Source organism: Castor canadensis, chromosome 1 (assembly GCF_047511655.1).
Source record: "Castor canadensis chromosome 1, mCasCan1.hap1v2, whole genome shotgun sequence".
Lineage (NCBI taxonomy): Eukaryota > Metazoa > Chordata > Mammalia > Rodentia > Castoridae > Castor > Castor canadensis.
In genome coordinates, this window is record NC_133386.1 from 21,304,183 (window position 1) to 21,331,017 (window position 26,835).

The 26,835-nt window shown below is 37.4% G+C and overlaps 1 protein-coding gene across 7 annotated transcripts in view; it reads right to left on the reverse strand.

Annotated features, from left to right (window-relative positions):
• Positions 1-327: 327 nt before the first annotated feature.
• Phactr2 (phosphatase and actin regulator 2) overlaps positions 328-26,835 on the reverse strand; it is a 258,646-nt gene continuing 232,138 nt past the window's right edge. For all 7 annotated transcript variants that reach the window (XM_074072877.1, XM_074072861.1, XM_074072875.1 and 4 more), the window contains 3 exons: positions 24,633-24,770; positions 14,153-14,229; positions 328-7,045 (listed from right to left, as the gene is read on the reverse strand). In XM_074072877.1, the coding sequence (XP_073928978.1) occupies positions 7,030-7,045; positions 14,153-14,229; positions 24,633-24,770 (231 nt within the window). In that variant the 3' untranslated portion in view covers positions 328-7,029. The remainder of the gene's footprint in view (positions 7,046-14,152; positions 14,230-24,632; positions 24,771-26,835) is intronic.

Consider the following 26,835-nt stretch of genomic DNA (forward strand, 5'->3'; position numbering starts at 1 on the left):
TATACCATAACCTCTAAAGGGATTGTCTTATATTTACACATTATCGTATCAATAAAATATCACTATCAAATATCTCCAAATGTAAAAAGCAAATTTTAAAAATACTACTTTTAATAGTACTTTGCTATTAAAAGCAATAATTTTTAGGCAGACATTTGAAATAAAAAGTAAAATCACAAAAATGTTAAAAAGTTAGGTGAAGTAGAAATAACAGTCAGTTAAGAAAGTCGTCTTATTCTTGCTTTCCAAGTGAGGACTCTGTGAACTTTTAACTTAAAAGTACTGAGTGCTATCTGAATATAATAAAAATTGGAATCAACTAAAACTGGGGATTTTCCCAAGGACTTTATTGAGGTAACTTTTCCCACTTTTATACACATATATATGCATTTATATATACTTAGGAAAGCTAAACAATGTTCTAAGGCACTTGAACTTGTGCACAGCAAAGTATCCTATTATGTTTATACCACTAGATAGAGCATAGTTTTGCTTTTTAAATAACACAAACACCAATATGAAATAAAAAAGATAATACATAGTCTTTCTTTCAGGGTACAATAGTGGAATACATATACATATGTGTGTATACTTGTAGATATTTATACCCACATATTATAATACAGTACAGATTAGGAACAACAAAAAGGAGAAACTGTCATGTTACTCAGTGTACAGTTCCAGTTATTTACACTCACAGATATTATACCTGTGTAATACGCAGGACTAGATTACTCGCTGGAAATCAGGAACCATTCAGTTAATCTGATAATGATCACAGTTTACCATTCTTACCACTTTAACAAAAGCTTAAAATAACAAAAGAATACAGATAGTCCATTATTTAAAAAATCACTATTACATAGAAAAAAAGATAAACTAGTTTGAAGTTTTTAGTAGGTATATAACAGTGAAATTACTGAAGAATGTTTTGAACATACTGGCCCATTTCTAAGCCACAGAAAAAAATACTAAAAGTATACAAAAAAAGTTAGTGCCTATATTTTAAGCGATGGAAGTGGTTTGACCCTCAATTTGTTCTGATAATTTCCAAATGCTAGTTAGCAGTACAGTGGCAATTTCTTATTGTGGGGTCCCTAAGAATGTAATGATATAGTCAAACTATAATAAAAGCATCCAGTAAGGGAAAAGCCCTCCAGATTGGCAAGTGGCACAAATATTGTTGGCATTTTAATATACCATAAGATTGACCTGAGGGTGGAGTGGCATTTTGCCTCATTTATTCCTTTCAGTTTGTTCTCTTTAAAAAAAATACTGCTATCAAAAAGGATAAGAATTTTTCAGCACCGTCTATAAGATCAAAACATAACCACCTTTATCAACTCAAAGTTGCTCTGCCTCAAAAAACCTTTTTTTTGGAATTTTAATATTTCAAAAAAAATTATAGTGGCTAAATTAATTCCATTCTCCTAGTGACAGTTCATCCAAGTAGTTTCAAGACATATTGACCACACCATTCAACTTCAACCACAAAATGTGACAAAGAGAATATGTTGCTGTATTGTTAGCACAGTTTAACAGTGTTTTCCCTGGATAAAAGTCATCTTGTTTTGTGTAGGACCATCACTGCAGGATGAACAATATGTATGCAATCCACAGTTCTGCCACATTTCCGTCATGATGAAGTGTTCATACATCCCCATGCATGACTATGTTTATGTGGGAAAATTCAAGCATTTGCATGCAGATTAAATGCTTCTGTAACGGGAGAAACAGAAGCTTTTGGAACCCATAGGATGCAGCGTTCCCAGGCGAAATTCAATGGTGGCTTCCAAAGACCCCTGCTTTGTTTATGTGCATTGTTAAGAGTCACTGTTTCTATTTAACCCTTACAACAATCCTCGTGACATTGACAAAGATTGTGATCACACTGCAGTTCTGAAAAAAAGTGTGGAAAACAACCCCCAAAACAACAATAAAAAAAGCTTGTTTTGTGTAAAAGCTCCCCTTTTTTGAAGTACAGACACCAGGCTAAATCACTATACCCACTTCCTACTAGAGTTGCCAAGGCTGGCTGCTATCTCCTGCCTGAAAAAGTGGTAAATGAAAGCTGCAACAAAACAGAAGGCTGGAAAAATGAAAGGGACCAAAGAAATGCCAGCAGTAGAGCCAATTATCTGTGATAGACACTTCCTCCTATGTCCTCAAACTGCAGTAGACAGTGGAACTCAGGTGAGGGGTACCATCCTCCATTGGAGGGCCTACAAACAAGAAAGGCCTCTTAATTTTGGTTTTCACATGCCTGGGAATGCTACTGGCATTTAGTCAGCAGGGACCTGGGATATTAATCATCTTGCAATGCGTAGGACATTTCTGCACAACAAAGAATTGCCTAGATCCAAATGCCAACAGCACCCCACTGAGGGACACCGATCCACAGTTCTTTGCTCATATGTGCAGCTGTGCTAGCAATGACAAGCTAATGACGTGTGTGTGCGCGCGCAGTAAATCCTTGCACAACTTAAAACAGCCTTTCCTGTAAGGTTGGCGTTAAGTGGGAATAGCTGCCACAAAGATTCTCCATTTCTTTGCTAGAAATCTTACAATGGATACAATAGGATCTCTTAATCTGGGATGACCCCGACCTCAAAACAGCATAGATGGCCAATCTTTCAGCTGCTTTCTAGAAATGCTAATGGTGCCTCACATTTCCAAATAGCCTTGAGCTTGATGATTATAAAAGTAAGTGGAAAGTGAAAAGGAGAATGGTTTGAGGGTTTTCTACCTTTGTTCCCACTACTCTTTGGTCACCACCTGATTTTCTAGTAGTGCCTAAAATAAAATCCCTCTTTTAAGCTTGCTTACTCTCAGGAAGAAGCTCCCATTATTTGATGGACTACTTTTGGCACTGTTTTCCCCTCCAGCACATATTTGAATTATGGAAATTTATTGTGCTCTGTCATGTAAAACAATATATATGTAGATTCCACTAATGAAAGATTAACCATTTCAAGGGGCCATGGACAATTTTGTAGATAAATTGTATCTAAAAAGTTCCTTAGTGCTCACAATATATTCTGATGACTTGAAGAAATAATGATCTCCAATTACTAATATAACTAGAATTTAAGAATGCTTGAACAATTCTGCCATACTGGTGAAACTGACATAAATTCATCTATCTTATATCAATTTAAATGCATCTCACCTACTGTGAGGAAAATTTCTTACTCTGCATGAAATATGCGGCTAGGGACACTTAAAAATACTAACAGAGAGATGAAACTTTTGAGCAAGAAAGGAAGAAGAAGAAGTTTTCACTGTTTAAATGCAGACATACTACTGTGTGGCAGACAAGACTGCCTTTTTTCTATTGTGTAGATGGTCTGATTTTTAAAACTTATGTCTCTCTTACTCTATAAAGTATAATGCCTGCTGTGTGTTGATGTGGTATAATGATATGCAGTGTTAGTGCAGATTTTTTCTCTTTTCAAGTGTAAGCTACTGTATTTTTTAGTGACAATCAGCATTGAACTAATTGGGGTATGCAAGACCTGACTTTTGGGATTTAAGAACTCATGACTCATTTTCAGATTTGGCGATTTATTTTGAAGGGTGTACTCAATCTTTCTATTTCCTTAAATTTAAGAACTTTCTACTGACATTTGAGAATGATAAGTGACTTCACTCATTCTGTTAATAAGGACATGAATATGAAACCAGAAAGTCAGCTTTCCTGGTTAAGACAGAGAAATAGATGTTTGCTTTCTTCTCCAATTAAAAAAGCTTTTCAAATACCCAAGACAATATTCTCTGAATATTGTAGACTTCAGTTAAATAGTTTAAGGAATTAACCCAGGTTATAATTAGCACTAAGAAATGCAAGACACTTCCCTGTGTAGGAAATTATCAAGCACACTGCCTGTAATTGCTTGCTGACCATCAGAGAACTAATTTTGTTCACATTGATTGGCAATGACCATGAGGCTCTGATGTAGCCCACTTAACAATCTTACTATCTTCATATTAATGGGCTTTTTCTTCATTTTTGCAGAAGCTGGAAATGGTCACTTTGGTTTTTACATTCTGTCTAGTTCTTTTCTACCTGGGTTCTTCCTTGAGAGGGGTTTGTTTTCTTCCTTAATCATATCTCAGCGACCCAGGAAAACTCACTCACTTGCTCTATGTCAGCTTAATATTACACTTGCATGAAAACTCAGAATTGTGTTACAACAACAACAAAGACATCCAGGGGCTGAGGGTGTAGCAGGTCAGTAGTAGAAAATAGTGTGTGCAAGGCCGAGTTCAAACCACCCCCCAACCCAATTCCCCCACACGCATTTATTTTCCTTAAAGGATAGAAGTTACTGGTTGGGTTGCTGGCAGTGGACAGAGGCATTTTTGTAGGGAGGGTGTCCCAAGCCTTTCCATCTTTTGGGCTGCCAGGCAGTAGACCCTGTATAGGCTGCTGGTACTGATACACAGTGATTCTATTTTTAAAAATCAACCATGAAAACAGCCTTATTCTGCAAAATATGGTTTTTCTCATAACCCTCTAATTCTTCCTATTGCTTTTATTTAATGGTTCATTTTAATGAAATAGTTGGTGGTTCCAAATAATTTTAATTAAGGTAGCAGTGGTTAATTATTTTTTAAATTTTAAACTTTTAACATATAAAGTTTTCTCTAAATGCATCAATCAGTATGAAGAAAAAGAGTGAGTAATTCATAAACCTGCATATCATATAAGGAAAACAATATATTGAAGTACCAGATTTTCATTTTTGTACTGGGTGAATCTCATTTTAGGGAATAAAAAATTGCCTCATATGTACTGCTAGTGGAAAAGTGACTGTTCCTTTTATCAGCCAAATAGAAACTTTCTATGACATACATTTTGAGTCATAAAATGGTGCTACCTTATATTTATCACTATGCAGAATTTATGATTAGAAATAAGAAATGTTCAAAGATTATCAGCATAGTAAAAGAAAAGAAACATATTTTCAAGACTCTAAAGTGAAAATAAAATGTCATAAGGAAAAGAATGACTAGAAAAATGAAAACAAAGCTAATTGAAATACTAGGGTGGGAGCACTTGCCTTGCGTGCACAAAGCCCTGGGTTTAATCCCCAGCACTTCAAAACAACAAAACAGAACAGAGCTAAAAGAGACAAAACCCCAATTGGAGACAGATACTTGGGCATGCAGAGATACTTTTTTCAAAGCAAAGTATGTCTTATTTTATTAGTGAGCTGACAACGGTACAGAATTTGGGCTTAGTTAATTGATGCACATAGCTGAGTGCAGCACGAGGTATAATAATGCTGGCTATGTTTCTTCCTTATAAAATGATCCTGGCTTTTTATAATAGGCCATGTGGGGCTAATGTTTTTAAATTTTGAAATTATTCAAAATTACAATCATCCCATTTCAAATGATTCTTCAAAACACCAATGAATTGGGAGAAGAGAGGGATCTAAACTTACCCAACAGATTAAATGCTTACTTTTGGATTGAAACTGAAAATTATAGTCTTTCACAGTCTGGACCAGAAAGACTTCAGAAAATTCGAATCTAACCTCTAAGAATAAAATAAACTCTACTTTGATTTGCCTTCTTGTTATACAGTTCATGTGTTTTTAACAAGGGGCACACAATAACCATGAAAGAACAACTAAATGCAAGGTAGTATGTACATGTGAGCTGATGTATCTGGGAGTAGAAGCTATTCTGTGCTTGGAACTGACACCGTGGACAAGAGAAAAATCAATAGTAGAGGGTCCTTAATGTAAACAATACTGACTGTGGGCTCACAAGGTCATCTCACTGAAAGTAAATACTGTATTTATGGATACAATCCACACATTCTTACTATACAAGATGGTGTTTTCATTACACATAAATTAGCAGAATTTTCTGTGTTCTTTTAAGCCTTATGGTTATTATTATTATTTTTTTGATCCATGTGCTTGACTTTTTAAATAGCAGCAACCCAACTTTTTTTTAAATGAAGCACTGAAAAATAACTGGTCCTTTTCATTCCCCCTCTGAACTAACAACAGGCAGTACACACTTGTACCTCCCAGATTCAGGTTTTAAAAGGGTGTAATGATTGTCGACACTATCTTCTTTTGATCAAGTATGGTTGCTTGAGCCTGGAGATAATCAACAAAGGGAAAGCCCAAGAGATTTATTTCTAAAGCTTTCAGCAGTTTTATAGGATCACATTACATCTGACTTTATGCCTGGTTCTGTTATTCTTGTGGAAGGCTGATACACTAGGAAAAGAGTATAAAAAAAGTCAAGTGTATATAGCTGTGATACTTAAAGCATGCAACAAAATTTGGGTGAGCATGCTTGTAAGAGTCAATAGGAGCTTCTTGCATTTAAGAAAAAGATGCATGAAAACATCCAGACTATTTCTGGCAACTGGACTCACTGGCACAACATAAAATAATGGTACTATATTGTACCAACTTAATGGTAAAACAAGAATGTTCTTCGAGAATCAAGTCTTTGAGGAATCCAGATTGGGCAATTTGATTCCAAAATCACTTAATAAGTTCTCAGCTACCAAATGCCTACCTCGAAAATGCATTTATGCTTTTATTTTCTCTTTTCTTCATTAACATAATGAAATATTTCTCTCTTTCTGATTTTCAACTCCCACCCCTTTGCAGTACCCAGCAATTCCAATCTATTTTTCTTTAAACTGTACACATTATATCAGTTGGCTTTCTGGTAGTAGGGAGCCAGCGATTGTCTTCTGCTCATCTTCTTTGATTAAAACTCCTTATGAAGAACAGCTGATATAGCCATAGTGTCTGTCCCTTACCATCAATACACATTCTAGGCTGCAAGGCTCACTGCTTCCTTCCTTCTGCTTGTTGGCCCCACATGGGTATACAGGTGAGGAACACCTTTGAACAAAGCTGAGTCACACACTTCCTTCACCACAATCAGGTGGAAACACAACATTCAAATCTCAGTGCAATATCAGGTTTTCAGGAAGCAGGGCTTCTGCCAAAGATGATCAATCTGTTTTCCAAACAGTCGACACTTCCGTTATGGACGATGAAACCTGGAGGAAGAAAGAGAACTGTGAGTCCATGATACAGGAGCATACTCTGCATTTAGTGAATTGAGTAAGGCATGGCAATGTTCACAAGGACAGGCAACTCTAGATGTTCCCAACTGAGTTACTGTTACAAATTGCTGTCAGAACAATACCTTTATAAATGTTATGTTGGAAAGCAGAGACAAGTTTATATGATATGTCATATAAACAATATAAACAAGTTTATATTATATGTCATTCAGGTCACAGAGCAATCAAGATAAAATATCACAATCCTTGTGGGTCACATTCTCATCTATATTAACCAGAGTGAGATGCATCACCAATGGATTTGGTTATAATTGGTCTGTAAGTATAAAAGGAAAACAACCAATAGTCACTATTTTATTAGCTTTTGCTTTTCACCAGCTCTTGCTGGTGGCTCCAAGCTGGCTTTAGATACTTGGATTTCCAAATGCTACTTAGTGTTTCCACAGTGTAGTCCATAGGTAACAAAGTAAACATGTCCACAAGTATACAGTGTTCTTGTTAACTTGCTCTTGCACTTTCTGTTTCATCATATACTTTTGAAAATATTTTTAATTTGGAAACCTCAGATTTGTAAGTTCTTTCTCATCTTCACCCTTATCACCCAATTCTGCCTTAATCCCCTATCTTCGAATCATTAAAGCCCTCACCATCTTTTGTTGGCACTACTTTAACAGTCTGCCTGAGAGCCAGCTAGCTGGCTTTCCCCCCTTCCATGTGAGTTCCTGTGCTTTTGAGTATGCTGTCTCTAACACTGCGGTTCTCTCCTTCATTACCCATCTGCATTTTCAGTGTCAAGATCAAGGTTAAAAGCCATCTTCTCCATAAAACTTTATCTGATTAAATACTTCAGTCTACTTCTATGATTCCAAGTTTACACAGCTCATCGTAATATTGCTCTATTTTCTATAATGTAATGCTCATCTACACTGATAAACCAGTCACCCAACTGGTTTCCCTGTCCCAAGCTCTCTCCATTAAATCCATGCTCTACACTGTCAGTAAATTGTCATTGTGAAATAGTGATCCCGCTATGCCAGTTCTTCGTTCAAAGAATTGTATTGTTCTCCATTCTCAACAAAATACATTGTACCGTCAGGACCCTCCAAGGAGGGAAGGGGGGTTACCAGTTTCTCTTTCTTAGGTTCAGCTCCTCTAGGAATTAAATAAAAACTCATCTAATTAAGCAATCATTTAGCCCTCCTCAATTTTGCTGGACTTTGTACACCAGGCATTACCCAATATCCTTATCATCAGGTGTATTTTGGTCCTAGATTCAAAATACAAGTGTGGGGTAACCTGACAGATGTTTTCTCTTCTTATTGGTTATGTCTGTGGGATGAAGAAAGGAAATGAAAAATTAGGTTAGGCAACAAAGCAAGTGGACAATGGACTGGAAGAGATGACCTTCTAAAGCCTAGTGTCTTCCGGAAAGTGTCCTGCATTCAATTCCCTAAAACTAGTAAGGGCACTATAAGATTTTTTTCTCTGCAGACATCATTTGTCTAGGGATCCTATTAGATAGTGAGCCCCACTAGGTTGCCCTGGAAGGTGACACCAGAACAGCTTCAAGGGCTGGCTCAGAGAAGGTACCAAACAATACATGGCTTCAGTGACAGGCTGACAAAGCTTGGGTCAGAACTGCAACCTCTCTTTATTTAAAAATAATTTTTTTTTCCAGTACTGGGGATTGAACTCAGGGTTTTGTGCTTGCTAGGCAAGTACGGCAAGTACTCTGCCACTTGAGTTATACCCCCAGTCTTTTTACTCTTTGTTTTTCATATAGGGTCTTGTGCTAACTTTGCCTGGGTTGGCTTCAAACCATGATCTTCCTCTCTCCACCTCTTGCTGGGATTACAGGTGTGAACAGCATGCCTGGTCTATAACATTTCTTTACAAAGACTTCCCAGATTTGGTAAATAAGCAAACAAACACTCACATATTTTTCTGCTGTATCCAATCAGAAAGGGACAAGTCTTATCCTGTTAAATTAGGCATCTTATCTTCAAATTTGGCTCTAAAATTTTATGGTTGGAGGTACTGAAAATACAAATTGTTCTTAAGTTTGCTAATAGTCAGTGGTTTGCATTCATTTAAAAATCTAAGCTCAGCATTACCTTCTGAAAAGTTTGCCTATCTGACAGAATGACAATTTTGGCTTTAGGCTTCAAATCCATGGAACAATAAATAGACTTACTCTGCTCTAAGGATAGTTAAGCTTTTCAACTTTTTTTTTTCCAGAACTTTCCTGAGACTCAAATTTTAAATTATGTATATTTTCTTCTTTTAAAAACTATAATGCATTCTTATTTTTCTACTATTGAGAGGGAGTGAATGGGGACAAATGCTATTTTTAAGTTATGGACTTCAGATAAGGACAACTATTTCCCTGAAGATGGCTCCCCTACAATTTTATTTAAAAAATTACTCATCTTCCTATAAATTCATTTGGATAATATAAAAATAAAATTACTAACATATGTAAAATATTACTTCTCTGTACTTCCCTATTTGATATTTGGTGAGATCCTAAATAATTAATTCCCTCTTTATCTCTTATTTATTTTATTTATTCTTCTTTCAGTGCTGGGGATCGAACCCAGGGCCTTGGGCATGCTGGGCAAGTGCTCTACCACTGAGCTACATCTCAAGCCCTTATTTCCTGTTTCTTTAAAAGGTTTCACTGTTGTGTCACATACAGTTACTGAAACAACAGAAGAGGCTTTCCTAAATACAGCCCCCTTGTTCTACTAATGTCAGAACACATGCTCCTGGGCTCTTCTTATTCGTAATACTGAACCAGGCTTGCATCATTTTGCAGCTCTAAGTACAAGTAAATGGAGCATCCAGGAAAGACTAGGGAAAGTCTCTCATTACTCTGTGGATGATATTGCAGTTCCAAGTATTAGTTCCGCCAGGTTCACATTCTGATAAACCACGCATAGAGTAGCTGAGTGCTTTACTTTATCTGTAAATCCACATAGTGTAGTAATATAGAATATGATCATTGCTTAAAATATATATGCATGTATGTAACAATCTTACATTGAAAATATTTGGAAAGTAGAGAAAAGAAAATTTCACAACTCTATAGTTAACTATTAAGAGTTTTTGTTCTTCTTTCCTAGACATTTTTTCGATGCATATGAATTTGGAATAGGTTACTGTTTTATGCACAGTTTGGCAAATCTTGGTTTAATAATTGACATGATACCAATAATCTCTTGAGACCCATACTGATTCTAAGCGCTTCAATTCAATGACTCTGAGTCTGTGATAAAATCCCTTAATACAATAAATAATTTACAAGCTAATCCACAGAAAGTACCTTGTACATGCTAAAATGTTATTTATAAAACTAAAATTTTATTTTTTAAAAGTGATATTCTCTCCAGATACAAGTTAATACTTAAAAATTAGAAAACAAAGCCTATCCAGAAGATTAATATTAGTCATAATCTTACCATTCAGCTATAATTATTTAAAGATTAGTTTTTAAGTAACAGTTGACCTTTCATACAAATTGTCATTATAATTTAGAGAATTATTTTATATTATAGAAATTCCATTTACTGTGCAAAGGGAAGTGGCTTTTGTTTGCCATGGTGGTCTCTTCCAAGAATGCAATGATCCTATCTAGTTGTTCAAGTGGACTTTGGGGTTTTGAGCTGTGGGGCTGAGTAGGCAGTGAAGGGAGAAAATGCAGGATGTGGCCAGATAAGCAGCAAGCGCTCCAAGGAACTGAGATTACAGCTTGGCACCTGTCAGACCACAGGGGGATTTCTTGTGGGGAGCACTTGTCCCCACCCTTGTTGCAAAGCCTTAAGATGCATTCCAATTCCTGGGAGTTATCTTGAAAATACTGGAAGAGACCAAGGGAATTACACAAAAGAGTGAAATGTCACAATTCTTCATTAAGACAGATCAAACATGCCATAGAATGTATTTCATGATGGAAGCTTCAGGTGGCTTCTGGGCATACAAAAAGTGGGGGTGTCATAATATCAGTGCCAGCACATAATTCAAGACAGACCACAATGATGGAATCCTCACTTACAGAAACAAGGATGTAGGGAATGGATCTTTTATTTTAAGATTTTTTTGGTTTTGATTAGGTAAAACATTCTTATGTTTCAAAAATTCAAAAGGTTCGAAAAGATGAGTAGTGACAAGTCTCCCTTTCATGCCTGTCTCAGCAACCGGCTTTCCCTGGAGACAAGCAATGTTATCAGCCTTTTGTGTATCTTTCCAAAGATCCCTGAACAAAGGAAGCTATATATGGGAATAGATTTCTCAAGTATTCACTGATATATTCCTGTGCAGGAACCATCTCTGAATAAAGAGGTATCTGGGCAGAGGAAGCAAAGCTGTCTCAATGCGTTTATTAACCATCTCAAATCCACAGGGAATACAGAGATTTAGGTTCAGAAGGGAAGGCTTACTTGGTATAAGAAGATAAATTCTGGCACTAATTAGAAGAAAGGGCAGCTGTTGTGTATCTAGGTTGCATTGAAAGTACTGGGTTATGATTCATAGGGTGTTTATGTCACCAAGAGTGGCTGGTGCTAAGAGAACTACTATCTTTTAAATTTTTATTAGGATATATTTGTTGTACAGGGGGGATTCATTGTGGCAATTCCAAATAGGCTTTCATTGTACATTGGTTAGATTGCCTCCAGCATCTCCCCCTTACCGTCTCCCTGCCCCACTTAAAGCAATTGCAAGAGGTTTCATTGTTCTACTTGGTACAAGTATATGAAGTCTATCAGAAAAACCACATTCCCTCACCTTCATCTCCACTCACCCTACCGCCTCCCACAAGTGCCCTCCTGGTACTTATTTTACAGTCCTGTCTTTCATTATTAATTACTAAGTCAATGTTCAGAGAGGTTTCTCGATGTATCCCTGCTGCGAGAATACTTCACTTTGGTCAGTTCAACCCCTTCCATTGCTCGCCCTCACCCCTTCCCTTCCACCCCCCCATTATTCAACAGCTTTCAGTACATATCATTATACCCTCTACCTGCACAAATGTTATGGATTTTGATATTGTCAAAGCTCTATCATTCTTTTCTTCTTTCCTGCCTCACTCCAGTGCCACAGAGTAGTTCCACTATCAAACACATGAGAACCACTAGCTCTTATGTGAACCATTTCTAAGTCCAAAACATTACCATAGTTTTGTATTATTTTGAGCAGAAATCATGTTTTCTGAAACTTTTTCCTCATAAAAGAAATATTGAAAACAAGTTGAAAATAATACCATGATTTTTGTATCTTCAAAGCCAAAAATATTTCCCTGTTGGAACAGAACTCTAATGATGTCATACAAATTAATGGAAAAATAGCAGTAGACATTTGGTTTAGTGCCAAGTTTTAAAGACTACTTAAGGAAAGCATGTTTATTTTGATGATATGAATATTTGATTTTTCTTTATCTGGAAAGACATTTTAAAGAGGGCTGATCAATATACTTTTTTGGAAAACTTATAAAGTTAACCCTTGATATCAACTGTTATCCCCCAAGCTTATCTAATTGCATCTATTAATATTTACTTAATCAATGAAGTTATCAACAGACTGTTTCTGAAATACAGCAAGCATATCTTAAATTTGTCTAAATGAGTAAATACAGAGAAATAGCTCATAGAATTTTGAAGGTGAAAAAAAATCCCATCAAATATAAAAACATACTACAAATCTACTCTAATTAAATAGGCAGGAATAAACAGCTCATTAAGAACATAAAGAATCCAGAAACCGACCGAGGTATATATTCAAAATGAATTTCACATCCATGGATAAATAAATGGCATTAAGAGAACTACTAACTGGAAAAAAGTAAAGCTACTTTGCTCTGTTGAATCATGGGTAAAAAAAAATGTCCAATGGATTAAAGTGCTAAGTGTAAAAATATCATAAGCTAAAAATGATTTTATAATCTTGACCTCCTTCCACAAGACACAGGACAATGAGGTAAAAAATAAGCACAGATTTGAATGTGCAAAAATTTATACAGAAGATCATCAAAAAGTTAAAAGGTTACCAACAGATTGGAGAAAAATATTGTGACATAAGTAATTAAGGGCTAATAAGCATGACACCTAAGGGGGTTTTACTAATCTATATAAAAAGACCAATGACACCCCCCAAAAAAACTGGTCAAAAGTTTTGAGCAGGCAGATGAAAGAATAAAAAAATAAGTGGTCAATAAAGATAAGATGCTCATCTTCACAGTGACTTAGAGAACTCAATGGGACTACCACAAAAATACTGGTATATGTGAACACAGAGATTTCTGTGTTCAATAATTTATAGTACATTATCTATAAGAAATATACTAATATGGAAGGTTTTTCTAGATGCTGTGTTTGTAAATGCACAGAAAAATGTCTAGAAGGATCCACCTCAAACTTTCACCGGTGTTGACCTGTGAGAAGGGAAATAAGGTTGTAAAGGGAGTTTCAGTTTTACTTGATAAACTTTTATATTGTTTAAATGTTCAATTGAAATATATTATTTTTGTACATAAAAATATATATAAAATGATCCTGACTTCCCTCTATATCCTAACTTTGTTATAGTTATTTATAGAGTGAAACAAACAAAAGCTCTCTTTTAGTACATTGACTTTTCATGAAATGAGAGTTTCTAGAAAGTGCATTTAAAAAATTTGATTACTTGCTGCTACAATTTATTTTCACACCATGTTAGCAAGTGGAGATCTGGTTATCAGATTTCCAGGAAAACTGCCCCAAGTGACAGCCGCTGTTGAGTGCAGCCGCTGCTGCTCAGGGATCAGGACTCAACTACGCAAACACTTGCCAGTTCCATGTCACCATAAATATCCCAGCTCCTTTTTATAATCAACTGTACTGAGGAAGCACAACTTCAGGTGTCACATTTTAGCATGAACTTTTCCTGACCCTAGAAACATCAGACAGAATATAAATCTGGCTTGACAAAGGTATGTTATTGGTCCAGGAGTAGATTATGATAGGATAAAGGCCTTGAAAGAAAAAAAAAATAAAGTTTGCCATCTTAAGCATTTTCAATAAGCTAAACTGCATTTCGTCCACCTACCTGGTAAACTGTCGACTCTCTTCATGAACTTCCATTTCAGTGCTTTTAAATTCATTTAGTTCTTTCCTTATTGCTGCCTAAACAGGAAAAAATAGATAAGTAGAATGATTATTCAGTCACGTAGTTTGGCAGCAATGAAGTGGACATTCTTTTAAGGAATGTCTTGGAGAGAGAAAGGCAGTCCTAATTTCTACCAGGTAAAGGTATAATAAATGTAATATAAAACAGGTTTGAGCACCCCTAATCTGAAAACCTGAAGTTAGAAATGCTCCAAAATCTGAAACTTTTTGAGTGCCAATATGAGGCTCTAATGGAAAATTCACATCTGACCTCATGTGACTGTTAGAAGGAAAAGTCCAGTAAAAATGGTGTCAAATGACCTTCAGGCTATGCATAAATGGCACATATAAAACATACATGAATTTCTTTTGGTGGATCTGGGGTTTATACTAAAGGGTTCACACTTGCAAAGCTGGAGCTTTACTCTTGAGCCATGCCTTCAGTGTATTTTGCTCTGGTTATTTTTGGAGATGGGGCTCTTGCAAACTATTTGCCTGGGCAGGCCTAGAACCTCAATACTCCTGATTTTAGCCTCCCAAGTAGCTACGATTACAGGTGTGAGCAACCAGGGCCTGACCCATAAATGAATTTTTTATGCTGTTCTGGGGATCAAACCCATGGTCACACACATGCTAGGTAATTGCTCTACCACTGAGCTACACCCCTAACCCTATAAATGAATACTGGGATTAGGCTTGGTCCTGATCCCCAAGGTATCTCATTATGCATATGCAAATATTCCAAAATCTGAAAAAAAAAACCCAAACCAGAAACACTTTTGGTCTCAAGCATTTTAGATGAGGAATATTTAAGGTGTAAAGTCAAACTAAAATTATGCTTTATGTTTTTCCCTCTATAAAACCAGAGAACAGGAGAGCGGAACAGGTTGGGGGGAGTTGGCTAGCACCAGAGGGAAGGGGGAGGTGGTGAGAAAAGGGTTAGGAGGCTGAATATGGTGTAAATAATGTATACACATGTATGTAAAGGCAAAAATGATACATGTTGAAACTGTTCCAGGAATCAGGAGAGGGAGGATGAAGGAGAGCAGTAGAGAGGGTGAATTCAAGTATGATATATTTGATACATTATAAGTACCTTTGTAAATTCTACAGTGTACCCTTACCCATCACAACAATGATTAGAAAATAAAATAAATAAAATATTTCCCCTGAAAAAACAAAACAGAGTAGACTTCCTTCAAGCCTCCTTGACAAAGAGGTGAGAAAGGAGGCTTTGATTAGACTCAGCCTTGGGCTCGCTCTGTGAGTCACTCAACATCTCCCACCTCCATGCCCACAGGAAAGTGCAGGGCAGGAGAGCTGCAGAGAAACCTTGTGTTCTAGGAACGTTCTGCATTTTGTAGGCCCCCCAACAACATGGCTTTGAGAAGCTCCCACAGAGCTACTGGGAAGGGACTTGTTATTTATTCTTGAGTATTGAAAGTTTAAACAAACAGAAGTTTAAATTTCAGCACTGCACTTAATGCTACTCAAGGCAAACATCAAATAGGATGCCTTACTGTTTGGCGACCACACAACTGTGCCATGTAAATTTTGGTGTACAAAGAGATGCTTATGCCTTTCAGACTGGGAAGCTGACATGTTCGTCAACATGTTAACCTTAGTTATCTGTTAACCAACAGTAGCAGATTATGCATGAGTTTTGGCTTCAAGTTTTCTCTTATTTTTACTTCATATATTTATTTATTTTTACATGAGAATGTTTTACTCATGTTAAAAAAAAATACTGATAAATACCCTTGTAACCTCTCTGTGAAATGGACTCTTCAGTCAAAATGCAGAAAGACAATATAAACCACAGAGAATAACTTCCCTAAGAGATAAGAAAACTTACTTTGTGGTTAGAAACCAATGAATTTTCGAAAACGGAAAAGACAGAAGAAAACCCTGAGGCCTCTCTGTGGCTCCCTCCCGTCAGTCACTACCACTCTGCAGCCCACAGGCTTCCCTCCAATGTACCTTTCAGTGTTATTTTTAAAGCCTGTTGTCTCTTCTCTCCAAATAAATTCCTCAGCCCCTGTCATTTCTTTGGGGAAAATGGAACTGGAAACTGGTCATAATTTTTACTGTGACTTGGAAAACCTGAAGCAAGCAGAGAAAAGTTTGTGGCATGAGTGCCCTGCGACACAGCTGTTACAGCTTGTCTCACAAGTCAGACCAACAGGGAGGACACTTGGTTTTGTTCACTGTAAAAATTAACACCTGGAACCAGAGCTGAAACAGTGAAGGTGTTCCATACTACTCACCAACTAACACCTATAAAAACTTCTTCCTTGGAAGGAAGTATTTTGAATAGTGGCAGAGAATCCCGACTCTAGGTCCCTTCAAATTTCTTCTGCAAATGGAAGGTTTCAGGAGAGGAAGTGAAAAGCAGTAAACTTGGAGCCCAAAGCCATTGGTCCTGCTTAGCAGCAATAGCAGTGTGACCATCAGTGAGTCAGTTTGTTCCAAGCCTCAGTGGGTGGCTCAGGCAGTAGAGCACTTGCCTAGCAAGCATGAAGTCCTGAGTTCAAACCACAGTGCCATCAAAAAAAAAAAAAAAAAAGGGACATACATCCAAAGATCCTTGTGTGAAATTCTCGAGGCTGGTGCTATTGGAAGGCACTGTGGAACTTTAAGAGGTGGTGCCTTATGGGAGTTCTTGCATACGGTAAAGATACCAATAAAATGTTGTTATTATTATGAGCCTTCCAAAAATTATTTTGGTTTTTGACTGTAACAATTCTCTTATGTAAAGCCTACTCAGAAGCAAGAAGTTGTTGAAGTAGACTCAAACGTGAATAGTAGGTTGGCTGTTGGTCTGAGTTTGGTAGAAGCCAGTGAAATCATCCTGAGAGATGAACTGGAATATGGAATTTCCCAAACAGCACAACTGTAAATCATGTATTGTACATCCTTTATACCAGTGAGATTTACAATCCTCTAGTGACCATATACATGCATTCGTACCTCAGAGAGCCAGCTAAACATTTATGGCATATCCCACATTCTCAGCTGCAATGTGACCTTGCCTCTGCCTCTTCTATCTTTTCAGCTTGGAATCTGGGTGAGTCCTGTCACTGTTTTCCATAATAAATAGTAGAGGTGATCCTATGTCAGCCCAGGGTGACCCTTTGCTGGCCTGCCACCTGCTTCCTGGAAGCCAGCTGTCATGATAAACATGTTACTATTCTCAGGAAACCACACCGAGAAACCCCAAGTACAAGGAAAGGCCTTGGAGGATGAGATACCTTGTAGATAGAGGCCTAGGTCACATGTTTGTGAAGACACAAGTTCAAAACGTCACTGTGATATAAAGACACTAGTAACAACCCCAGCATCTCACTTGACATCACGTGGATCAGAAACAAACCCAGGAGGTGAGATGTTCCCCAATATCTGCCTCAAAACCTTGTCAGCAAAATAATAAGTAGGTTTTAAAGATTCACATAATGAACATTTTTGTCATCTATAAATTTATTTATGACAGGATGGAGAAACATTTTATAATCAAAATTAATGGAAAATGAAACAAAAAGTAAAAATGAGTGACTAAATAGAAATTATTCTGATATTGAGAAACAAGTAGTATCAAAAGATTTGGATCATACCAAGAGCATAACATATTATTAAAAGGAAGATACATTCATTGAATAGAAATAAGAAATATGTCCTTGAATTGTTAATAATTTATATAATGAAGAGCTATGAATTATAAGAAGTAGAAGGAGAAATCTGATAATCTGACACCCAAAACCTGACATGGTCAAAAACATCATAAAGTTCAAAAATATGTCACTATGTTATAAATATACTAATAACAGATAAGTTAGTGATTATCTTAACCTAAGTGTTAAATAGTTGTTTTAAGCCACTAGGTTTTGGGGTTGTTAGTTACAAAGCAGTTGATAACCTGAACACTAGTCTAAGATTTTTATCTTATAGAAGATAAAATAGAAGCCTGGAGGTCATGTGACCTACTGCATATTAAACTGGCACTAAGTAACAAGGATGGGGCCCATACGTCAGCATTCAAGTACTTCTCAAAAAAATGAGCTTTAGGGGCTAAGTCATCCAGATAATCGCCTCAGATCTCCCTGTTTTGTATGCTGGACTGTAATGAGAAGTTATGAGTCAGTTATATGATGTGGCAATGAACTTGATGTGAAATTATAGAGACTAATTGAAAAATATATCAGAAAGATGTGAGTGAAAGCAATTAAAGAGACAATATTCATTGTAAAAATTCACTGAAGAATGACCATAGTTTTATTCCAAGAGTTACTACCTGGAATGAAGAGAAAGATTTCTTGAGTGTGTTTAAAGAGGAAAAAAGTAATTAAGATCTTTATATAGCAACATACATGTATGATAATCTTAAATTTCTTCTCAGCAAATGAGAACAGATTTTAGGGCCTAATATTTTTCATGTAAGTATAAATGGGACTAACTTTCTTGAAAGATATGGGATATAAAAAGGTAGGCTAAAGTAATGGGCTTGAGTCTAAATGGTGCTGGGTTGGATCACCAATGTAAACCCACTGAGCAGAAACTGTGTTTCTAGGACGGGAGTAGCAACAACCTAAAAACACCAGAAGATAGTATGAGACTAAACACAGTTATGTTTAGGTATTATGAGAATTAAAGAAAGGAAATGAAAAAGATTGAATCTAAGTCTAAAACTGGCCAGTGGTGAGTAGTAACAGAAATTCTGCTTCATCAATTTCAATTAGCTCAATGGATGTCCTGGCAAGAAGCAAGAGGTGATTTATTGAAAATATGGCTCTGTGGCCATCTCAAAAAAAAAAAAGAGTTGTGAGGCCAGAATTAACTAGAATTTTCATTTTGATCTCCTTTGCTTATTTCTTTGCTAAAATGTCAATATGGAACATGAAGGGGATTTCTTACCTACCCACAAAGGTCAATGCTATGAGGTACTGTTAGCAACACAGCCATGAACTGGCCAAAGACCACTCTATGGAGAATTAGCCTCAGTCTAGGACCTGGTTAGACGGCACATTCCTGGAAAGACATCATGTGTCATTCTTCTTTACATCCCCACTATCTAGGATAATGCTTGATATATTGTAAGGGTTTTAACCAATGATTACTGAGTAACTTATTTGACAAATCTATGTATCAACAGAAAAAAATTCTCATTCTCTTTCACTAGAAAATTCTAGACTAGACTATAACTTGAGGCTCCAATAAATAGTGAAAAATGTCACTGATAGAGAACCAAGCTTGGATTCTCAAGCCTTCCCATGAATGATAGCTCTGGTAAGAGCTATCATTAATTGATGAGCTCGAACACTACAGATATTTTACTTACTTCTCAACAGAGACATAATTGACTCTACTTTACAACTGGAAACTTAGGTTAAATGACTTGGCCAAAAATCAAGTGGCCAAGTCAGGAATAAAACATATAACTATCCAGATACAAAGCCTGCCCTCCTTTCTCTGCTCTAAAGCATTCATATTCCATACGAGGAAGTTGATAATGCCAACACAGCCTAGGTCTTCAAGCCAATTTGATGTTCTTCTTTGGTTCCACCTGTGGTTTCTGAAGTTCATGTGTTGGAAACTTAATTCCCAACACAGTGTTGGGAGGTAGGGCCTAATAAGATGTGATAAGGTCATGAAGGCACAGCCCTCTTGGATTAACGTTATCAAAGGAGTGGGTTCATTAAGGCAAGAATGAGTTTGTTATAAAAGCAAACCTTTCCCCTCTTGCTCTTCTGCCTTCTGCCGTGGGATGACAGAGCACGAAGGCCCACATCAAATGCAGCCTCTTTATCTAGGACTTCCTGGCTGCCAGAATTGTGAGCCAAGTAAATTTCTTTCCTTTATAAATTAACCAGTCTGTGGTATTCTGTCATAACAATACAAAATCAACTAAGAAAAGATGTCTGTTATCTTAGGGCTGGTTCAATCTACTTCAGAGCAGGAAACTAAGCCATCTTATCTTACTCTGCCTGTACGTGTTTCTAGTACTCTACCCGAGCACATCTACTCCAAAATTGAAAATTTTAAAGGTGATTTAAGCTTTATCAAGTTCACAACTAATAAGGCATGCCTCCCACCACTTCTCTGTCCCAATTTGAGCAGTTTAACAAGTCTATCAGATCCATCAGCTTTCCCACAGAACAGCAAAGTGCCCTCACAGATTAGTAATTCATTAGAGATTGGCTATCAATCTTTAAAATACAAATCACACACACACACACACATACACACACACAGAGGCTGGTCTCAAACTTGTGGCCTCCAGTGATTTTCCTGCCTCAGCTTCCTGAGTAGTTGGGATGACAAGCCACATAACCATTCCTGGCTTGCAAGGTGGTATCTTTATGGGACTATGAAAATGGCAGTAAAAGGGAAAGGGTAGTTCCTTTACGCTGGCAGGAAGGTTTGAGAGCCTATACTACAAAATAGTTTTCTGAATTTTATGAGGTTCCAGTTGCTATACAGCTTTGCCAAAACGTGGTATTGTCAATATTTTACACTTCAACTCAAGTCTGATAGGTGTGGAGTGCAATTACTTTGAGGATTTAAATAATATTTCTGTTTTATTTATTTTTCTTTTAAAGGTAAAGAAAGCTTTCAATAGTTCTTACTTTCAATTTTTTTTTAAAAAGTGGAATATGGAGTTCACAAGTTAAAAGATAATATTCATTTAAGAATAATTAAACTCCAAGTGCTTTATTTTAAGGTAAAAGGCAATAAAAATCCAGAAATGCTTGCTATGATAACAGTGATTGGCATGTGTTATTTTTATTCTAACATAAAATACACACTAAGCCATTAATGGCCATAAGTAGTATTTCCTTACACTTTTTTTTTTAACTAGAGGGACCAACTTAATTTTCCTCATGTCATACAGTCAACAATTATTTTGAGAAGTTCTTAAAAACACCATGCATTGATATGCATTATAATTATCGGGTTCTTCTTCTGCATTTTTGGATATTCTGATGTTTACCGATGAACACTTACCTTTTACATATATACAATGTATTGTACACAAACAGCATATTAAAATGTGTTTTTTCTATCATTAAAAATGTACTTTTTTCTATTAAAAAGAAATTTTATGTATAGAAAATACACTTCTAGCACACATGCACACACTAAAAATCTAGTTCTAAAAATGTCCTTTAGATCTTAAAAAGTCTCAAGAGAAATGTGAAGTGTTGTCAAAGGGGAAAAAATGAGCCTCACCTGTGAACAGAAAGGGGCTTTGGCTCTGCTCTGGGGCTCAGGGTTTGCTCTGCAGGGAAGAGTTGAAAGTCAAAAGTCCTGTGCCTTCAGAGTACTTGGGAACAGAAACAAAGCCTATTTTTGTTTTAATACAAATCTGCTCTTAAAAGAAACTTTCTCTGTTATAGAGACACAAGAGTTCTATCTCCCAATAACAGCATGGGTTGGAAAATTCAGTTTCTACATGAAGGTGGGTAATCATTTAGATTGTCACTCCTTATAGACTTTATACGTACTGTGATTTTTATTTATTTATCTGGCCCTACCTGCTTTTCTGAAGTTTAGCATTTGAGTAATAAGACAGCAGGCAATGGTGGGTGTGGCAAATTATATTTTTTGAAGATGGCTAAAATAATATCAATTCACCATGTTTTTCTATAATAGGACCATGTTACTCCCCTGTTAAGATGTGGAGGTAATTCCTTTCCTTGGAGTCTGGAATGGCCTCATGAGTTGCTTGTACTAACAGAATGTAATATGCATAAAAGCTGGATGCCTTCCAAAGCTGGATCAGAAAAGGCCTCACAGCTTTACCTGACTCTCTTGGGACACCTGCTCTGGAGGAAGCCAGGTACGCAGTAAGAAGTCTGACAATTCTGGAGTCATCATTCTGAAGAGGCCATGTGTAGGAAGCTTGGTGGACAGCACCAGCTGGTTCCATCCTTTGAGCCATTACTACGAAGACACCGGGTATGTTGGAAAAGCCATCCTGGACTCTCCAGGGTAGCTCTTTTGTCAGCTGTGTAACACTGAATGACCTCAGCCAACCCCACGAGAAGTAGAATTGCCTACCTGACCCCTGACTAAATCCCAACCTACAAAATCTATAAGATGCAATAAAATAGTTGCTGCTTTTGGCCTCTAAATCTGGGGTTGTTCACGCAGAAGCAGTGGCTGGAGCAGGGTCAACTAGGGGCGATTACGTGAAAGGTGAGCAGTCAGGAGCCGACATCTGAAGAAAAGGTAGGATGGAAGAAAACTAATATAAACATGTACACTATTTCCCAAAAATGGCACACCAGAGATCTTGAGAACCCTTGTATTGAAAAGCCCCAAAACAGAACAAAACAAAACAAAACAAAAAAAGGAAGACACTACAATTGATACAGAAAAGAAACAGAGATGACCAATGAAGCTAAAAGCATATCTTATACCTTCAGGAAGCATATCTTATACCTACAGAAAATCAACTCCAGGTAAATAGAAGAAATTCAAGGTGAAAAGCAAAACAATAAAGTTTTAGGGTGGTTGGTATGGCTCAAGAAGTAGAGTGCTTGCCTAGCAAGTGCAAGACTCTGAGTTCAAACCCCAATACCTCAAAAAAAAAAGTTCTAGAAAATGTGTATATGTGCATTCCATACACACACATACACACAGATATATATTTGTGATACCTGCATTTTAGATAATATATTTGTGATTTTGATATGGGAAGATTTTTTTTAAGAAACAAAATCGTAAGCATAGAGAAAATGTTTGATATATTCAACTGTATTAAAGAAACTTTACATAAAAAAATACCATAGTTGAAATGTCAGAAAATCAGAGAGGATAAATATTAATATGTAACAAATATAACTGGAATATTTGGAGAAACCCCAATAAATCAACAAGAAATGGACAACTCAAAAGAAAGTGGGCAAAAGACAAGCACTTAACTGAGGCGGGATCCAAATGTCCATTTGGCATATGAAAATATGCTCCACCACTTGAATAACTTGCCTCCTTTAGGGCACATTCCTCAGCTGGTGCTCACCTTCTCATCCTCCCTTGAAGCTCTATTGTCCTTCCCAAGTTTTCCCACCAAACCTACAGACTACTTCACCACGCCTCTTCCCTTTAGAGCCAAAATCCCTGGGATTGTGTTTGATCTCCATTGTCTTCACCACCACCAGACTTCCACCCATCAAGCCCTTAAACTGCCCGCTCTCCCCAGGTTACTGAACTCTTGAGGTCGTCCTGACACTCCTTCCTCACTGCCTTGCTACCATCTTCTCTTTCCCACCTTGCAGACATTTCTTCTGCAATGTTCCTAAATTCTCAGTGTCTCTCTCTCTCTCTCTGTCTCTCTCTTTGCCTTCCTCCCTCCCTCTCTCCTCATCTGTCTCTCTTTTTCTCCATCTGTATCTTTCTCTGGCAGTGCTGGGAATTGAGCAAAGGGACTCAAGCATGCTAGGCAACTGCTCTACCACTGAGCTTCATCTCAGTCCAACCTCTTTTCCTTTTATGTCTGTGTTCCTGCCTACCTTTCATTTCTACTTATAAGCTAATGATTTCTGAATCAATATCCAGAATGTACTTGACACACAGCATATGCTTTACAAAATGAAACTTCTTATTAAAAAGTGTCAGTACTGAGTATCATTAAATACCTTGTTCTAGCATTAAGATTGGGTATGGCATGAGTTTATTTAATATAGATTTTGCTTAAAGACAAAAATTAGATCTTATCATTGGGTATATTAGGTAAGTTCTAAAGTGAAAAATTTAAAAACAAAATCTTTACCCTTAGGACCATAGTATTCAGAAGATAACAACAGTCTTCGTATCTAATGGAGTCTTCTCAATATTTAATTTTTTCTGAATTATGAGCAATGATATCAACCAGGGGTTGGCAAACCATAACCCACAGTATAAATCTGGCCTGGCCCCTGTTTTTGTAAAGTTTTATTGGAACTCATCTATTCAATTTCATATTGTCTATAGTTGCTTTCATGCTACAATGGCAGACTTGAGCAGTTAAAAAAAAGATTGTATGGCCCACAAAGGCTAAAATATTTATTCTCTGTCCATTTATAGAAAAAGTGGGCCCAGTTTCAATATAGAGCAAAGTTAATTTGTCCCTTTAAAATGGTTAAGTTGAATAAGCTATATTTTCTAAGAGTGAGGGTAAATCCTGACTATGAGAAAGCCCTCTTCATTCAGGTTTGAATGAAGGCAGGTTAAATAGTAACTAAGAACAAGTTTTCTCTGAGATTTAATTGAAAGAGCTACATTGATATTAGTAAATGCATCATTTAAGTAGTTTAATAATCAGAGGTAGGAAAGGGCTGGAACATTTGCTAAGCTCTAGACCCCGAGGATGACTAAGTGGAGGGTAAGTAGTAAGCTTTTGGAAAAGCAAAACAGTAAACACTCCAGCTAACTGGGATGCTTGCCTTGTCTGCAGGTGTTAACCTGGCCCAGGGTTTGTCCGTCCTGCGGTCATAGTCAGGAGAATCGGTGACTTCTACATACTCGTTAAATCTTAGGATCCTTCGGGCTTGGAGCTCTGCCACTGTGGGTCTCAGACTCAGCTGCAGGAGGCAGGGAGGGGAAGGCAAAGATCAGTAAACCATTCACAGCCTCGTGGTGGCAAGTTTTCTATACAGAACTCTTCAAAGTTACGCTTAAATAAGGTCACTTTCAGGTACCAAAAAAGAAAAAAAAAAAAAAAAAAGGCAGTGGTCTCTTGGGAATTCGTAATGAGAACTAGAAAGCAGTGTGCCCTCGTTTTTAGACTATAAAAATCATCATTGCTAGATAGGTCACACTCTGGCAACCATCTGCATTATGCTAGTTTCCCCAATTCACCCAGGACAGAGAAAAAGGCCTGTCACGTCTGACACAGGAACACGCAGTGACTCAGGTGTGACAGTAAACCATATCCAGGATGACTGAGTTGGTGGCTGAGTGACCAAGACAAAAACTGTGAAACTTCTAGAAATGAGAATAAAAGTATCTGTTCTTATTCTACTAAACCTGTACATTCAGAAAAGTACAATGTTATGACTCAGAAGTGGTCTAGTGACAGATGAACTTTCAGCACAGACTTTCTTGAGAGAGGAAGGACCCAGGCCCCATGCTGGCATTTACCCTTGGCCAGAAGAGCCCTTGTGCAGGATAAGGAGTACAGCACGAGAAGGGAGGCTTGCTGGTGAACAGTACTTCTGATGCTTGTCATCACTGGGGTTCTTCTTATGCCTTTGTCCCATTCAAGTTTATAACTATATTGAATCTGGCCAGTCCTTTGGATATTTGCTTTCCTTTCTGGGTCCTTCCTCAAGTCCGGGAATAAGTCAAAAACAATTCTGAAAGCTGGAAGAAACCTAGCTTTCTGGTTGACAGGCATTAACTGCTCTCTGCTACTTAGGCTCCCCCTTCTTTTGGTCTCTTATCATTTGGGAGGTCCCATAGTATTTCCAGACAACCTTTTCTCACTTATATGTATCTATATCTAGCCAGACTATCTCCTCTTTGCAGTTATTTCTTATTTGTATGACTCAGGGATGGTACATTGTGCATATGCTCTGTAGTCACAAACATCCCTCTTCTTGGTCTCCTCCTGAGTAAAGCCAGATTTGAACGAGGCTCATGCTCTAACATTCACAGCATCCAGTGATGCTCAGAATTCCTGGATCCACATCTTGAGGCCCCGATGGGTTTTGGCAACTCTGTTTACTTCACAGAGCCCTGGTAGGCTATGGGCAAAGGACAGAGCAATCTAAGTGGTCTGTGAGACTTTTCTTTGCCACCAATCTATATTGTTGGTTTCTTGATGCCTCTCTGGGGCAGGTGGCAATTAATTAGAGAAAACCTTGTGCCTGAAAACAGGCCAGAAGGCAAGCCCATTGGTCAGTGACCACATGGGTCAGAAATGCACCACCCATCTTCCCCTCAGGACTGTGCCAGTAATAGGGTGCTGTATGGTTGGGTAAGTGGGGGCAGGGAGAAAGGGCAGGCACTGTTGCCTCAAGGAGGGGCTCAAGTAGACCGAAAAAAGGCTCTATGGGACCCAGGAGAGAGCCCACAGTCATGAGAAGGGGATATTGCTTGTCTGCAGCTGGTAACCTAAGGGCCATCCCCCAAAATTAAGTTTACGGAGTCTTTCAGCTTAAGCGTTATTTGACATTTAGAAGCTCTGAGGAAAAAAGAAATGAAGTAAGGATTTTTTCCCCACTCTGAAAAAGTTTTTTTTTCCAAATCCAGTCCATCCCTGTAAGTTTTCCATGGGAATAGAGCGTTTCCTGCTCCCGCCTTGGAATGCTTTGGCTGCAAACTCCCCAGACAGTCCTCAAAAATGTGGGTCAGGCCACACACTTCACTGTGGTGTCATATTTTAGTCACCCTGCCAGTTTCCAGGTATGAAAGGTATATCTGAAGAATTATTACAAGGGTTTGTAATGAAATATAAACTCTGCTAGTGTTTAATTTTTCCAAAGACTATTATTCTGGCTCAGAAAAAAAGTCATAGCCTTGGAACGAGATTCATATTTTCATAAATAAGTGGAAGCAATTGTCTGAGTTTGGAGGTAAGCCATTTGTCAACCTGGGGAGCAATGTAGCAGGCATGCTGGACGATCAAGCTCACTTAATAAATTA